Below are 15,299 nucleotides of genomic sequence, written 5' to 3' on the forward strand. Positions count from 1 at the left end.
CACCCCATTCTCACCTCTCACCTGTCCACCCCCTCATCCCACTCTCCCTCACTTGTCCACTACCCCACAGCCACTCCACCTCCCTCACCCCTTCCCCCGTTCCCCCTATCCCGTCCACCCCATAACACCTCACCTGTTTCCTCCCTCCCTTGTCCACCCCCCCTCATTACCCTCCCCTGTCCCCCTCTCCCCACCTCTCCTACACCCGTCCACCCCCCACCTCTCCTCCCCTAATGTGTCTTCCCTCTCCTCCTCCTCACCTGTCCACCCCCTCATCTGACCACTGCCTCACTCTACCTCCCCTGCCCACCACCCCTCCCTTGGTGCCAGATATGGGGGAAGCTCCTGTATATTATTTCAGCCCTGCCTCTGTTCTACCCCCTGGCAGTTTCTGTATGGAAGCAACTCAGACGTGGGTTCTGACAAACTCCTTGCTACAAGGAACAGGAAACCAGATAAAAAGCGGAACAACTTCTCGGACTGTTTCTGGAAGTACTGCGTGTGAACAAGACTGCCCAGCACATGAACCAACCATTCCTTTCACACCATTATTTTTAATAGACCACTTTTGGAAAATATTGAAATATATTCCGGAGCTTGATAAAGAAATCATCACTTATTAACTACTAATGAGGCATCTTAGATTGTTACAGGCGTTCTTCAATTGATCAATAAATGCTGTAGATTGTACACGTAGTTTTGCTCCTCCTCAGATACCAGTAAGGCAGAGATTAGCATCCACATAATCTTTTGTTTGGAGATGTTATTCATATGCAAGATCCTAACAAAGGTTTGGGGCAAACTTCAGAACAATGTAACTTCGTTATAAAGAAAGCAGATAAAATCGAACCCATTTTATTAATTATTGTAATTTATAAAAATGTTGGGGGGATTAAACAATATAAAGATTCTTAGACTACTTTGAAAACATTTCAATCATGCCATTAAATTATGTCTGAGTGTTTAACCTCAGTGTCTGTCTTTAATTCTTCTACACATCTGCCTTGTTTCACAGTTGTTCGTGGTTCCCAACTGATTCATGGGATTTGTAGGAAAGGCAGGCACGGAGGGGTGGGGGGAGGGAGGGGAGGTCAGAAACTCCTAGAGCAGCTGTGCTGAAGGTCAGAGTCCCAGCTTGGCTGAGGAAGACCCAAGAGGCCCTGGGATTGGCCAAGTGGAAATTTCTTGGGATTAACTAAGAGGTAAATGAGATACTTCACCAGCAAGATGGGAGCGAGTTGGTGGGAGGTCACAGACCGTGGCAGTGGGAGCAGGCTGGGTGATCAGCTCATGATGGAAGCTCCTGATGTTGCAGAATCCACAGTAGCACTGGGCCCTTACACTCTAGGTTACTCAATTTGATTGACTAAGCTTGAAAACTATAGGAGACATTTTGCGATCATGCGAAAAAAAACTGTGCAGCCAAAGATAAATTGCATCTGCTTCCAACTGAAATACTGTGGTACAATTACCCTACTGGATCCTGGAAAGCAGATGAGACGTCGTTTGTTACTCAGTGTCCATCCTCTGTATGACTTCTTCCACCAGATCAGTTTGGAGCAGAGTGACTGATTCCGTCAGCACCGCAGTGGTGCCCTGTTTGTACTTGTACACTCCTTTCCTGTAGGAAACAGTAGGAATCAATACAATGCCTGAAAGTTTGGGAATGGAATGACAGTGTGGAGTGGGAGTCAGATTGGCACACAAAGAGGCCATTTGTATTAGTAACTAGCTCTGCTTCCTTGTGCTTTCAGAACTTCCCTTCAGTTCTACCCCCTCAACCTTTCTTCCGATTCCATTTTGAAGACACCTGCTTATTCTGACAAGCAATGCACAGAAAAGAACCCTCCACATCCTTGCTGAGTTTTTAAAAAACCAATTATTGTCAATGTGTCATCTGGCTATTCACCACTCAGCCAATAGAAAATTTTCTCCCCGAGAAAATTCCTTTTGGAATTTGAATGTTTCCTTTATGTGGGGGACAATACCAACTTCTCAAGTCTGTACACGAACTGCAGGGCTTCAGTCCCAATAGTTCCCCGTAGAATTCTCAACCACACCCTCACCTTCGTCAGTGACCAGGATTGGTAACACTCCTCCCACTGAAGATTAACCGGTGAGTTATAACCTCATCCTTCTTGTTTTTCTATTCTGTGAACACAATACTAAAGAAACTCAGCAGGTCAAATACTGTTCTTTATATACCAAGGATAACATTACATAACCGACGTTTCAGACCTGAGCCCTTCATCGAGGCACAGTATGGAAATATGTCAGCAAGTGTCTGAGTAAAAGGGTAAGGGTGAGGCATGGTTGCAAAGGCAGGAGGTGATAGGTGGAGAAAGGAGGGGGAACAACTACAAGCAAGGGGAGGAGGGATGGAGGGTGAATAGAGAGGGAAGGGGTGGAGAGCTGGCAGGAGGAAGGGAAGGGAGAGGGAAAGGAGAACAGGTAGCAGAAAGTCAGTGTCAATGCCATCCGGCTGGAGAGTGCCCAATGGAAAATCCGATGTTGCATGATTATGGAGCCACCGTAAATTGGAGGAGCAAACCTGATTTTCTGGTTTCTGCTCACCTGCTCTCGTTTCCTCTCTCTCCCCTTCCTCCTGTTTTCTTTCCATTAGCTCTCCAACCCCTTCCCTCTCTATTCACCCAGCCATCGCCATCCCTCCTCCCCCTGCTCGCTGCTGTCCCCTCCCTCCCTTCTCCACCTCCTGCCTTTGCGACCACGTCTCCCCCCTTATCCTTTGATTTGGATGCCTGCCAACATTTTTCCATACTGTACCTTGATGAAGGGTTCAAGCCCAAAATGTCGGTTATGTAATTTTATCTTTTGCTGTATAAAGGACATTATTTGACCTGCTGCATTTTTCCAGCATTGGGTTTTTACTTCAACCACAGTGTCTCCAGACTTCCACGTTTTACTTCTAACCACCACCCACCCCCCCACCCCCACCTCTCCTCACTTCCCACAGGTGGTCCCTGGCCTTTACTGAGTGGCTCTGGAGGTTGTATACTTACTTATCTCCCTTTTTGTTGAGACTATCAAAAGTACGGAAATACTCAGTCCTGTCCTTGGTGATAACGAGGAGGTCAACATTGCTCCCAGAACCGAGGTCGCAGAATATCCCGGCTGTGATGGCATCACGAATCAGCTGCTTGGCCTCTTCCTCCTGGAGACAAGAGAATAGCCTCAGAGATTCTGTGATGTGCTCAGGGTTAGGGGAGGATTAACTTACACAGAATGGGAAAGGCCCAGGACCTAGAGCTAGAGACACCCAAGGACCAGGCTACAATGACCATGGGAATCAGCTGAGAATAATCTAAATCAAAGAGACAGAGAACCCCAGGGCCAAACACTCAGAACTCAAGTACTGGAGAGGCCCTGCGTTGGAGCAACGCAAAGCTCAGGGTATAAATAACCCAAGAATCAAGCTAGGGCTTGGGGTCAGAGTGACCCATTGACTCCGAGCTGGGTCTAGAATAACCTCCAACCTGGGCTCAATGCTGAATTAATGATGGGTTCAGGGATGATTTGACCCAAGCCAGAGTAATCCAAGGACTAGCACTGGAGTAACATAGCAAAAGATGGTTTGAGCAGGATGAAATGAGCATTGGGGAATGGCAGAGTTTATGGGGATGGGAGGGGAAAGACATCAGGCTTTCTTTGGGAGTTCATGAACTATTTGTAGCTCTTCTAGTAATGGGAAGGATTTAGATCCTCCAACAGGAGGGAAAACTCTTTATGAAAAGAATCCTGGTAGCTTTGTTCTGCTGAAGAGCAGCAAATGATTGAGGTCAATTGTAAAAAGTATGCAATATCCTTTTGGTTGAAGAGCACTTCCCATCATAACCCACTATAAAACTGTTTGGTTTTGGGAGTTCAAGGCTAGAGATGTGGCTTTGGCTACAGTGGGCTCACTTACCTCCATGTTTGGTTTGAAACGATCCTCCAAAATAGCCATGGCAGCCTCAGAGCCTGAACCTGTTGCAGAGGAAACACACAGGCACTCAGTATTGTCCCAGTAAAGACCTTGAGTTCTGAGCACAGTGTTCTCCCACTGGACTGTCTGGTGGTGCAGAGGAGAAAGACCAGCCACTACCTTACAGAATGGCAAAGCAAGCACAAGGGGCTGACTGGGGTATGGTGTTCTCAGTACATCTTTCTCTCTTGCTCCCTCTCATCCATCCTCATCCTGTATGTCCCTGCTTGCTGCAATGCTGACATTGGGTCCTGGCCCACAATCGCAAAGCACTGGTCACCCTCTGGATACTAGCACCCCTGCCCATTCTGCCTGTGTGAGAACAGTGAGTCAGCCCTGCCAGGCCTTTGACCATTAGCCAGGTGCCAATTCACCAACATTAACCTGGGGGCTAAAGTATGTGTCATTCATCAACCACTCCAGCAAGTTTACGATGGCCCTTACAAGGTCAACCTAAGAATCTTGTGATCCAGTGGAATGGGAAGACAGACACTGTCTTGAATGACTGTTTGAAACCAGCATATGGTGAGGATCAGCCATCTACATCACAACCCACACCAAAGAAAGCTCAGGATCCCAGCCAGTCTGATCATCCATCACCACTTTGCAGTACCAGACTAAATCAGGCCAGACTATCAACCCACCAGACCATTATGTAGTGGGACAGACCCAGATAGCTGCCACGTCACTTGACTCAGAGGCTGAGGGGGTGGGGCTGTTGTGGCCACATACTTACTGGGGCTTTGAGTCGTGCCGGTCACTGCTGGTAACATTTGGGAAATGTAAGACGCATACGGGGATCAGAAGGAAGAGAGAGAGGAGCATTTGGATTAGCTGCAGATCTTGAGCAAACCGAAAAGGCAGGGGGATTGCAGAGGAAGCTGCTGGGAGGAGGGAGGTTGGTGTAGAGAAAAAAAAAATGTCGGCACGTTTTTGCTGAAGACCATTGTGTGGTGTCCTCTTCATTGTTCATGCAGCATGTATGCAGCAGCTCCGACATCTGTTTCCCTTTTGTTTACAACTTTTCAGAGTTGATGCTGGCCCATAAATTAACTCTTCAGACTGAGTGTTAACTGCTCCTTACCCATGGAAGCATAGGGCAGTACGTCTGTGGAACCATGAGGATATACTGTGTAGAGGTGAGACCCTGTGCAGTCCACACCCCCAATTATCACTGATAGTCCCATGTGCCCATGGTACCTGCAGCAAAACAAGGATGAGATTACATTGAAATCAAGAGCTGGTTTTATTCCTGCTCTTTCACGGGATACTAACTGAGGAGTGAGGAGCCTGGGTAAAACATGTTGATGGCCATCACCATTTTGAAAGGGGTCTCTCACTTGGCGTCTGTGGCTCTGCCCTGATGTGAGTGATGAAGAGCTGTAATAAAATGGTAACTGGAACCGTGCTCTTCATTTTAGGGTGACTGGGCAGACCTGTTGTGGGCTGCCTCTGGTCAGCTGGGCACTGGAAGGGATGAAGCCCTGGAGAAGGAGGATCTCTCACCTTTCATAGGACCACTAATATCTGTGATTACGAAGCACCCAACTCCAGAGTAGGTGAAACACAAAAGTTTGCAGACACTGTGATTGAAGTAAAAACACAATGCAGGAGAAACTCAGCAGGTCAAATAGTGTACTTTATGTAGCAAAGATAAAGATACATAACCAACATTTCAGGCTTCAACCATGGTGTCTGCAGACTTTCATGGTTTTCTCCTGTCTACTACAAAACTCTCCAAAATCTCTTTGAGGGATGCCAACCCTGAAGAAGTCTTCATTTGCTCTCCAAGGGAGTTCTGTGGGATTCTCTCCCACTGCTACCCACCTGCACTTCCTGCTACTCTCAAGCTTTATGACCATGTACTCATCCATACTCCCTTCCACAGCTGCAGGGCTCTAACCCAAAACATTGGCTATCTATTTTTATCTTTGCGATATAAAGTACGCTGATTGACTTCCTGAATTTCCCCAGCATTGTGTTTTTATAACTCCAAGGTGTTGCTTCCCCTGAACATCCCACCCCAATATGGTGGCAGCTTAACTTGGGTCTCCCTCCCCTGGCCACTGAGCTATGTTAAGACCCTAAAGGAGAAGTGTCAGTCTGGGAAAATGTGATTGGAGCCTGGAAATAAAAGAAAAGCCATTGAGAGATCCTAGTCCCCTCCTCCTCCGTACACCCTGACCCTTGCACCTCTAACCAATCTCATTTAATCCCACTTTAATTCTAATGAACAAAGAGCCCTCTCACTAAATGACTCCTGTTCTGTCACCGCCCTCACACCTGAACAGCATCTGTTTCAGTTTCCGGTTAACAGTGACCACACGAGGCGGGCGCCCAGTTGACAGGCTGTGGAGCTCGATGTTGGACATCACCAATTGCAGTGTAACCTTGCAGTCAGCTGCCACTCCTGCCCCACAGCAGCTAGAAAAAGAGAGAGGGTGGATGTAACTATCACAGGGAGAGATCAGGAGGTTCATACCACAAGAGTGTATCGGAGCGAGACCTTAACTTTAATGGTGTGCAGATTATTAGAACAGTTCTGAGGTTGAGTGGAAACCTTCATTTAGAGGACACGAAGGCCAATCACCAGGGATTTGTTAAACAGAGTTGTGTCTGCTTGATGTCATTGAATATTCTGAGGAGGTGACAAAGAAGGTCACCAACATTTGATGAACTTCAGTAAAGCATTTGGCAAGATGGATTGGTCAGAGAGTTAAAGTTCATGGATCCAAAGTAAAATGGTTCTGATCTATGGTTCTGAATAGAGGACTGTCATCACTAGGGTTCCATTAGACTTCAGCTCAGTTTCTTGGGTTTTATTTTATGCTTTTAATGTTCCAAGTACAAATTTCAGGAACATAAAATAAAGGAGCAGGGAGGGTCTCCTATGGGATCGCTGGATAATGAATAATATCTATAGCTTTGATCTCCCGACACAGGGAAAATGTGACTGCACTGGAGCAACCTCAGGGGAATCTTATGAGGACGTCACTAAAACTGGCAGATTGCGGTTATAAGAAAAGTTGGATCAGCTCGGGTGTTTTTTTGGAACAGAGGAGGTCATTCACCAGTGTGGCCATTGGAGGGGGTATTTTGACAGATAGACTGATCCTATGACTGAAGAATAAGACTTACTAAATCTTCGGAGAGATATGATGGATCTTAATGCAATCCTTGTTAGCCACAACCATGTCATTGGTGGCCCGGGTATCAGATGCCAAGATCACCCCGTCCTACACAACAAAACATATACATATATAAGAATGAAATAGATGCTGAGACACAAGACTCATGTAATAGTCGACACCGCCTCCCCCCTTTCTTGTCCCGAAGATGGTGTGTTTTCTGTGTGACCCATGCAGATACTCCTGTAAAAGTCAACCTCCCTATTTTTGGCCTTGACCACCCGTCCATCCGCACTCCCAACCACCCGCCAATCTGCACTCCCAACGTCCCGACTGCCAGTCCATCTGCACACCCACCGCCCTGACCGCCTGCCCATCCAAGGTCCCAATGACCTAACCGTGGACCCTCACACCAGCTGCCCACCCATCCCAGCTCCTGTAACCCTGAATGCTGACTTACTACCCAGTCCCAGCTATCCAAGATCCCGACACCTTGAACGAAGCAGGGACTTACTGTGGTCAAAAGCAGTACCCCCCTCAAATATGGCCCAAAAAATTGGTCCCCAAAACTCAACTAGTATTTGAGTATATATGGGGAGAGCATGGAAATATGATGTCAAGGTGGAGCAACAGACAAGGTCACACTGAATGACAGAGCAGGCTTAAAGGGCCACATTGTTCTGCCCCTGTGTTTCTATAACTCCTTGTGGCCACACTCAGTCAACCACTACCTTAATGCTAAGGGCTGTTGTTCTCACCTCCTCCTAGAATTCAGCTCTTTATTCCATGTTTGTACAATGGTTGCGGAGCTGTGCTTCTATCAAATCCAAACTGGGCACCTCTGACCAAGTTAATGGTGCCTGCTGCTGGAGAGCTCCATCAACAACACCTTCCATTTTTTGGTACTGATTGAGAATAGGCTGACTGGATGTCATGAGCGGATATGAATTTGCCCTGTGTTCTGTGACCAGGTCATGCTTTCCCCACTGTAGGGTGGGCATCAATGTTGCAAATGTACAGGAACAGCTTTGCTCTTGAGGAGCTGCCAGCTTTGGAGCACATCTTCAATACTCCAGCCAAGGTGTTGTTTGATTCCATAGCCTTGCTGCAGTGCTCTCAGCAGTTCCTCGGGTGACCTGCAGTCAGGGGATCCACATGGGCTGTGGGCTGTTGGAGACTGGCTCATAGGGAACCAGGTATTAGATCTGGGATTTGAGAGGAGGCTGAGGGTAAGAAGGAATCCTGAAGTGCCTCGGGCACTGAAGGCTTCCTGATTGTGTTGGAGGTTTGTTTCTGGAACTCGGGTTGCCGACGGAACAAACAGGTGCATGAGAGGTTGCTGAGTATGTGGGGCTGCAGAGATTGTGGGAGCACTGGATGGCAAATCTGCAGACACTCTGTGGCTCTGAAGGGACCCTCCCTTGTTTCTCTTTCTCTCTTACTGTAATGGGCACTGGGCGACACTAATGGTGACTCTTCATCTGCCTTACGGCAGTCAGAAGACAATTCCATGTCATATTACATGATCTAAACTATTAAAGGGAACCTGAATCTTGATACCACATGGAGTTAATTGAATTGACCAAAAAGTGGCTTCTGTGATGGTGGAGATGGAAGTTGTCAAGATCGATCTTCTGCCTCAACATAAAGATTTTGTGAAAGGGGGGAAACCGAGGATAGTGCTAGATAAATTAACAGAATGGTACAAACAAGGGGGCTTACAGCTACCAAACTTTAAGAATTATTATAGAGCAGCACAATTAAGATATCTATCAGATTTTTATCAAACAAGGGAAAAACCAGATTGGATCAGGTTAGAGCTATATAAAATAGGGGAGAAGGTACCTGAACATATACTTTATAAGTGGGATGAAAAACTGGTGCAACATAGAAGTTCACCAGTACTGCACCATCTGCTCAACATTTGGAAGAAGATTCACGTAGAAAGAAAAAAAAACAAATTACCAACTACCAAAATTATTACTGATGCAAAATCAACTAATGCCTTTCACAATAGATAACCTTTCCTTTAGAGAATGGGAGAGAAAAGGGATCAAAAGAATAGAAAATTGTTTTTTGGGGAATAATTTAGTATCTTTTGAACAAATGAAGTACAAATATAGTATAACTCATGGTACAATGTTTGCATACCACCAATGGAAAATCTACTTGAAGGACAAATTGGGAAGCAGGCTGAGGTTACCAGAAGGAAGCAGCTTTGAGTATGTGATTACAGACACAATGATAATTAAAAGATTTATAACAAACATGTACATCAAACTGCAAGAGAAAGAGAAGAAGGAAATAAGCTGTAAACCCAAACAAAAGTAGGAACAAGATCTAAACATAAAGATAAAGAATGAAACATGGGAAAAGCTATGCTCCGGAACTAAGAGAAATACAATAAACATGAGGTTACGCATGATGCAATATAATTGGTTACACAGGCTATATATCACGCCCCAAAAGTTAAATAAATGGGACCCAACAGTATAGATAGATGTTTTCGCTGTAAGAAGGAAACAGGAACAACAGTACATGCAATTTGGGCATGTGAGAAAGTGGAAAAGTTTTGGGAAGATCTAAACCAGGTATTAAATAAAATCACAAAAAGCAACATACCAAAAAATCCAGAGATCTTTCTTCTAAGTAATATAAGAAGTAAAGAATTAGGCCTCAAACTGGATGAAGCGCAAAAAAGATTTATTATGATAGTCTTAGCTGTAGGAAAAAAATGTATAATGTCAACCTGGAAATCAGAAGAGAGCCTGAAAATACAGAAATGGTACATAGAAATGAATAAATGATTCCATTGGAAAAAAATAACATATAATTTAAAAAATAAAGTCACAGTATTCGTACAAATTTGGGAACCGTACATGGAACACAATAGAGAGGGCCTACCGTGGACCTCCACCCCCTAAAATGATAGAATGAGAAGACGACGAAATGAACTGATCCAATGTGTAAAAGTAGATTACACAATTTTCTTGTTTATTTTCATTGTGTGATGACATTGTTTAATAGGTTTACTGTATATATTGAATGTTTAGTGGGTAGGGATGGGGGTGGGAAGGAGGGAGGGAAGGGAGGGGGGAAAAAGGGGAGAAAATGCCACTATGTATATTCAAGAGGGAAATGTTGGTGTGTATTTTGGTTAATATGGTTCATAGTGTGAAAAATTTAAAAAAAATTTAAAAACATAAAGATTTTGTCTTTCCCATGTGATGGACCATACCAGTGGAGAAGATGGGGATCTTCTCGGGTGTTGTTGGCACCCTCCTCTATTATATCAACATTCAAGATTCAAGATCCATATTTCAATTTATTGTCATGTAATAAAGACAGTGCAATATTACACAAAATTTGCTTTCATCTGCTGTAAGGTAGGTTGATTTACCATTGGCAGAAATTGCCTGAAACGTCTCTTATAGTCAGAGAAAGAGAAGCAAAAGAATCCCTCAGAATCACCATGTGTCAATGGATTCATGTTCAGCACTGCTGCAGCCCCTGCACCCTCACGAGTCTAAACCATCAGCCCGAGATCCAGGAACCCTTCAGTGCCCTTAACACCCTCTCGCATCCCAGTTCCAATACCTGTTGTGCCTTCAGTCAGTCTTGAGCCCGTCAGTCACCAGCAGCCCGCAGCCTAAATGGGTTCCTCACCTTGAGTCACCAATAACGTGCCATCTTGTGTTCTTCAGCCTCAGAGCCCCTCACTGGTCCGCCGCCGTGGTTACTGTCCCATAGGTCATCTCCTCTGCCTCTGCTTCTCCTTCTCAAACAGTAGGGGGGAGGGGGGTTGTATCCTTATTTTCTGGCGCCTCTGCTTCCCTGGAGTCTGCAACCCTCGTGGCTGCTGCTGATCATTGGCGCCGCCATCTTGGGCACAGTTGCAGTATTTTTAAATGAAACCACCGTTATCTCCATTCACAGGCCCTTTAAAGCCTGTACGGAGCTGATGTGGGGTTGGACCCCACGTGACTGCTGTGTCTCTGCTCTCTGTGGGTCCGCCCCGGTTGCACCGCTGCTGTTACAGCAACTCTGACAGTGCCACCATTTTCCACAAGTGGGTTTGGAAGGACTGCAGCACTCTAGTCGGATACGCTGACTGTGAGATTGCTCAGCTTTCCTTATTGTGTGCTGTTTAGAAAACAATGCCCTGATGCTCCTCATTCTTAGGTGTTGTTCCCATCATGTCCTTTCATCTTTCTTATCAAGCGAGGGATGCTTGTAATGGCAGGGTGAAGGATCGACCACTTCTCAGCTGTGATGACGTCTTTTTATGCCGATGCCTTTCATGCCACATGGAAATCATTTGTGAGCTGTTCTGATACAATCTTATTTAGCATGGTTGGAGTGCCATACAAGACCAGAGACAGTGTCCTCAAGTGTAAAGGGAGCACTTTATCTCCATGAGGAACCTGAGCTGGTCACTTCTATCAGGTACTATCCTGAACCAATGCACATATTACATGTTGACCCACTCTTGCAGTTACGTCCCATGTGATGGACCATACCAGTGGAGAAGATGGGGATCTTCTCGGGTGTTGTTGGCACCCTCCTCTATTATATCAACATTCAAGATTCAAGATCCATATTTCAATTTATTGTCATGTAATAAAGACAGTGCAATATTACACAAAATTTGCTTTCATCTGCTGTAAGGCAGGTTGATTTACCATTGGCAGACATTGCCTGAAGCGTCTCTTACAGTCAGAGAAAGAGAAGCAAAAGAGTCCCTCAGAATCACTATGTGTCAATGGCCCTTCACGTCTGGGCCAACAACATTGCCATCAAGCCAACCCGGGTGAGCAATATAAATTATCATAGGACCATAGAACATTACAGTACAGAAAACAGGCCCTTCAGCCCTGCTGAACTATTATTCTGCCTAGTTCCACTGACCTGCACCAGTTCATAGCCCTTCACATCTATTCTCCCATCCATGTACCTGTCCAATCTTTTCTTAAATATAAAATGTAAGCCCACATTCACCACTTCAGCTGGCAACTCATTCTACACACCCACCAGTCTCTGTGTAAAGATATTCCTGCTAATGTTCCACCTTAACCCATGTCTTCCAGCTTATATCTCACCCTCTTTAGTGGAAAAAGCCTACTTGCACTTAATTTGTCTATACCCCTCATAATTTTGTAAACCTCTATCAAACCTCCCCTCATTCTTCTACACTCCAGGGAATAAAGTCCTAACCTGTTTAATTTTCCCTTGTAACTCAGTTCCTGAAGTCCGGGCAACATTTTAGTAAATCTTCTCTGCACTCTTTCAATCTTATTGATATTTTCCTGTAGTTAGGTGACAAAAATTACACAGAAATCACCAAATTTGGCCTCACCAATGTTTTACACAACTCTACCATAACATCCCATCTCCTATACTCAATATTTTGATTTATGAAGGCCATATGCCATATGCTTTCTTTACAACCCTATCTTGAGTGTCAGTGCGTCTTCCAGGTACTGTTCAACATGAAGGAGCGAAGGAAGGACTGTACATTGCAATCAAGGGGAGATTTCCTCTCCAATGTTTGACCTGATCCAGTTAATCTTATGTGATCTATAATCAGAACTGTGGACTCTCAGGGTTATTTGAGTCACAGATACAAGTCTTTGACCCAACGTGTCAATGCTGACCTATGACCTGTATACTACAAAGGCCCTCATGTCTGGTGGTTCTATCCTGCCAGTTATCAGGATAGACTCTAAAAATGTTCTCTGTAAAATGTTTGATTCAGTTAGGCAGTTGGTGACCATTTAAATGGAATACTTCTATTCAGGGACCAGTACAAAGATGTTGATAAATTTTAAATTTAGACACACACCCTTGAGCCTGTGCTGGCCAAATGACCTACTACCTCAGCATGGTTTTGAATGTTTGTGAGGTGGAAATTTGTTATATTGATAGGGCATTAATGAACCAATATTTACAACTATCTGCTGGCTTTGTGCTCATCTCCATTTTTTGGCTTTTAAATTCCAGATGATTACCTTAATTCAAACTCTAGGGTGGAATTTGAACTCAGGATACTGGATTGTTCATCCAATTGTCTACAGTGCTATACTAGGATTTAACTGCTGAGCCAGATCTGTATCTTGCCATCTCGGGCCCTGCTGGAGATTCCAGGCCACCTTGGGACACAACTGCGAGTGGTAACTAGTTACCTTGAAGATTATTCCAGCGATGGTGGTGCCTGTCTTCTTTGGTTTTGGAGCTTTGAAGCCCACCTGCTGCAGATCTCCCTCCAACGCTGTGTTCCTGAAAGACAGGGCAGGCTTGTAAAAGATGCAGGGAGCGAGTTACAGAGAAATTGAACTGGTTGGGCCAAATGCATGCACCCTTTGTATCAGGGTCTGACCAAAACATTTAGTCACAGGGTTCTACCCCTAATCTGGAATCAGATATTTTGCTGCTCACATTTTGGTGACAGACAACTTGGCAAAAAAATTTTGGTAGCCCTTCGGACATTTTGGCGCCAACTGTTGGCACTGACCTGGTTCCCTGCCCCTCCCCCTCCTGGCATTGAACCCCTGCCGTTTCAGAAACTCCCTCCTAAATGACACTGCAGAGAGAGAACAGCAACAGTGGTCATAGTCATGGTGGTTGTGTGGAGAAAGAACGGTTAGATTAATTATTTTAATGAACAATTTTTAATAATTTAATACATTTTTATGACAACTGGATTGTTTTTAATCAGAGTTTTTAATTTTTAAAATAATTTTAAATTCAATTAATTATATATTCTATTATATGTAATTAAACTTACGATAAATATAATAAACAAATCATTATAATTTACCAAAAGCCCTTGTTTTTGATTGTTCCCCGACTGTTTTTAATTATTTAAATATATCGCTATAAGCTACAAAAGGCCCTTGTTTGCTGGGGGAGCAGTTTCCTTGGGGGAGGGAGTTTCTGCAATGACAGGGGTTCAGGCAGAGCGGCAGGATGGAGTTGGCCAGCTGACGGTGTGTGGGGTGGCGGGCCAAAATGTCCAGAGCTAAACTGTGGCCACCAAAATGTCCAGTGCCAAATTGTGAGCGCCAAAATATCCTAGAGCCCTTCTAATCATTAACCCCTGATATCTTTTTGGACAGTAGTCGTCAAGGTGGTGATGGGAAGAGGGGTTGATGGGAGGGTGTTGCAATGAAACAATGGTATCAGACATGACTTACATCTCTGCTTACCCCAAACCTCATTGTTAAAAAGGCTGCGGGAACACAGTCAAACCTGAGTGATATACCAAGAGGAGAAGGATATACAGAGATGAGGAATCATTTGCACTGAGAGGCAGTGTCTTCGGGAAGTGAAGGTTCTTGAGCCCAAATAAGAGTCTTCCACAGATAAGAAGGAAAGATGAAGGGTGGGAAAGGAGGGAACAATGATACGGAGGTGAGAGGAGAAATAGAGTGGGGATGGCAGGGAAGTGAAGGGAGGCAAGGGGATGAGGAGGAGGGTTTGAGCCAGGACGATAATCTTGCAAAATGAGGCACACACAAAACCTCAGTATTTTCTGTAAATGTGCTTACTGGAAATGGAGAGGCTGAATAAGTCTGAACAAAAGCTCTCTCACTGAAAGCCTTGCTTTCAGTTTCACTTTGCAACACTTTGTTCAAAACATTCAGTTGTCCCGAATTTTAAACTCAATCAATCCCAGTGTCATGCACCCTAGAACCTGTAGATGCAAGTCAGTATTGGGACTAATCTTGGAAAGGAGTGTGGCCATCAACCGGACAACAGTCTTGCACCCACCTCCTTCACTTTCTGCTCCTGGGCTTCATTCAGAAATTCATTCCCTTACCAGCCTTTGTTCCTCTTCCTCCCATCCTTCCAACCCACTCCCACCCATCTGCTCACCTGCTGCAGTTGTCAAAGCTGAACCCTCCTTTCAGGAGACTCAGAAATGGCTTGTCCTTAAACATGTCGTCCTGAGGAGCTGCCTTTTTCCCATTTACACTTTCAGTTTCAGATTATCAAATTAAACCTTATGTGATTGGGTTAGCCACCTTTGCCAAAATTATTTTGAAATCATACTGAGATCAAACTCAGACTTCAGTCCAAACCTCTCCTAAATAAATCAGCACAGCCCCTTCGGCCCTCCATATATTCCTAAAAAAAGTACTAAACCCATCCTACCCTGTAACCCTCTATTTTCTTTTCATCCATGTGCC

General features: G+C 44.8%; 1 protein-coding gene across 1 annotated transcript; it reads right to left on the reverse strand.

Moving 5' to 3' along the window:
- Nucleotides 1-534: 534 nt before the first annotated feature.
- Nucleotides 535-15,095, reverse strand: LOC138754406 (proteasome subunit beta type-7-like). The gene is made up of 8 exons (XM_069918639.1): nucleotides 14,986-15,095; nucleotides 13,293-13,386; nucleotides 7,121-7,218; nucleotides 6,266-6,406; nucleotides 5,067-5,182; nucleotides 3,926-3,984; nucleotides 3,021-3,172; nucleotides 535-1,621 (listed from the first exon to the last, which is right to left on the reverse strand). Exons 1-8 carry the CDS (start codon nucleotides 15,048-15,050, stop codon nucleotides 1,510-1,512), a joined length of 837 nt encoding a protein of 278 aa, XP_069774740.1. The 5' UTR covers nucleotides 15,051-15,095; the 3' UTR covers nucleotides 535-1,509.
- Between the last annotated feature and the right edge of the window lie 204 nt (nucleotides 15,096-15,299).

The sequence above is a fragment of the Narcine bancroftii genome, chromosome 2, assembly GCF_036971445.1.
Source record: "Narcine bancroftii isolate sNarBan1 chromosome 2, sNarBan1.hap1, whole genome shotgun sequence".
Classification (NCBI taxonomy): Eukaryota; Metazoa; Chordata; class Chondrichthyes; order Torpediniformes; family Narcinidae; genus Narcine; species Narcine bancroftii.

Excerpts from the sequence above, each read along its gene's own strand:
- LOC138754406 (XM_069918639.1), bottom strand. The coding sequence starts at position 15,050 with ATGTTTAAGGACAAGCCATTTCTGAGTCTCCTGAAAGGAGGGTTCAGC. Across the intron at positions 13,387-14,985 it reads AGCTTTGACAACTGCAGCAG|GAACACAGCGTTGGAGGGAG; the intron begins GTGAGCAGATGG and ends CCTGTCTTTCAG. Across the intron at positions 3,173-3,925 it reads GTTTCAAACCAAACATGGAG|GAGGAAGAGGCCAAGCAGCT; the intron begins GTAAGTGAGCCC and ends TCTTGTCTCCAG.